Source organism: Nicotiana sylvestris, chromosome 1, assembly GCF_000393655.2.
Source record: "Nicotiana sylvestris chromosome 1, ASM39365v2, whole genome shotgun sequence".
In the NCBI taxonomy this organism is placed as follows: domain Eukaryota; kingdom Viridiplantae; phylum Streptophyta; class Magnoliopsida; order Solanales; family Solanaceae; genus Nicotiana; species Nicotiana sylvestris.
This window is the reverse complement of record NC_091057.1, coordinates 182,936,848-182,938,430: the sequence shown is the minus strand read 5'-3', so window position 1 is coordinate 182,938,430 and position 1,583 is coordinate 182,936,848. Positions and strand designations below refer to the sequence as shown.

Sequence of the window (1,583 nt, the reverse complement as noted above, 5' to 3'; positions counted from 1 at the left end):
TATCCAAACAGAGTTAACTTCAATTGGAAAACGTGAAGTCTTCGGACCCATAGTTCGAACACCTGAAGGTATAAAGCCAGTAAGGTACAAATGAGTTTTTGTGTGAAAACAAAATGATAAAAATGAAGTCGTTAGATATAAAGCACGACTTGTGGCACAAGGATTTTCGCAAAGACCTGGCATTGATTATATGGAGACATATTCTCCTACGGTGGATGCTATCACATTCAGGTATCTTATAAATCTGGCAGTGCATGAAAAACTTGATATGCGTCTAATGGATGTTGTCACATCCTATTTGTATGGCTCGTTAGACAATGAAATATTTATGAAAATTCCTGAAGGATTTAAAGTGCCTAAAGCATATAAGAGTTTTCGAGAAACTTGTTCAATAAAGCTTCAGGAATCCTTATACGGATTGAAACAATCAAGGCGCATGTGGTATAATCGTCCTGAGTGAGTACCCGTTGAAATAAGGGCAAAATGATCCAATTTATCCTTGTGTCTTTATAAAAAATGTCTAGATCTGAATTTGTTATAATCGCCATGTATGTTGATGATTTAAATATCATTAGAACTTCTGGAGAGCTTCCAAAAGCAGTAGATTGTTTGAAGAAACAATTTCAAATGAAAGATCTTGGAAAGACAAAATTTTGTCTTGGTCTACAAATTGAGTATATGAAAGATGGAATATTTGTCCATCAATCAACATACACCGAAAAGATTTTAAAGCGATTCTATATGGATAAAGCACATCCATTGAGTATCCCGATAGTGTTGAGATCACTTGATATAAAGAAAGATCCATTCCGACCTCATGAAAATGATGAAGAGTTTCTTGGTGCCAAAGTACCATATCTTAGTGCATTGGAGCACTAATGTATCTTGCCAATAATTCCCGACCAGATATAACTTTCTCAATAAGCTTATTGGCATGATTTAGTTCTTCACCAACACAAAGACACTGGAATGATATTAAACATATATTTAGATACCTCAAAGTGACCGTTGATAGAGGTTTATTTTATTCAAATGAATCCAAGTCATCATTGATTGGTTATGCAAATGCAGGATATTTGTCTGATCCACACGAAGGTCGATCTCTGACAGCCTATTTATATACAAGCAGAGGTACAACCATGTCATGGCGTTCGACAAAACAAACTATGGTTGCTACTTCTTCAAATCATACAGAGATAATAGCCATTCACGAAACAAGTCGAGAATGCGTTTGGTTGAGATCGATAACTCAACACATCGGCAAACATGTGGTCTTTCTTCGAAAGAGAATATTCCAATAATATTGTATGAAGACAATGATGCATGCATAGCTCAATTGAAAGGAGGATATATCAAAGGAGATAGAACAAAACACATTTCACCGAAATTCTTTTTCACTCATGGTCTTCAGAAGAATCGTGAAATAGATGTACAACAAGTTCGTTCAAGTGATAATTTGACTAATATGTTCACTAAGGCATTACCAATCTCAATATTTGAAAAGCTGATATATAAGATTGGAATGCGTCGTCTTCGAGACATTAAGTGATTTTTTCATCAAAGGGAGTAAAATATGCGTTACA

General features: G+C 35.1%; 1 protein-coding gene across 1 annotated transcript; it reads left to right on the top strand.

Annotated features, from left to right (window-relative positions):
• The first annotated feature begins 516 nt into the window (after positions 1 to 516).
• On the top strand, positions 517 to 879 carry LOC138877790 (uncharacterized mitochondrial protein AtMg00810-like). Its single transcript, XM_070157431.1, has one exon. The coding sequence runs from the start codon at positions 517 to 519 to the stop codon at positions 877 to 879; it is 363 nt and encodes a 120-aa protein (XP_070013532.1).
• Positions 880 to 1,583: the final 704 nt, after the last annotated feature.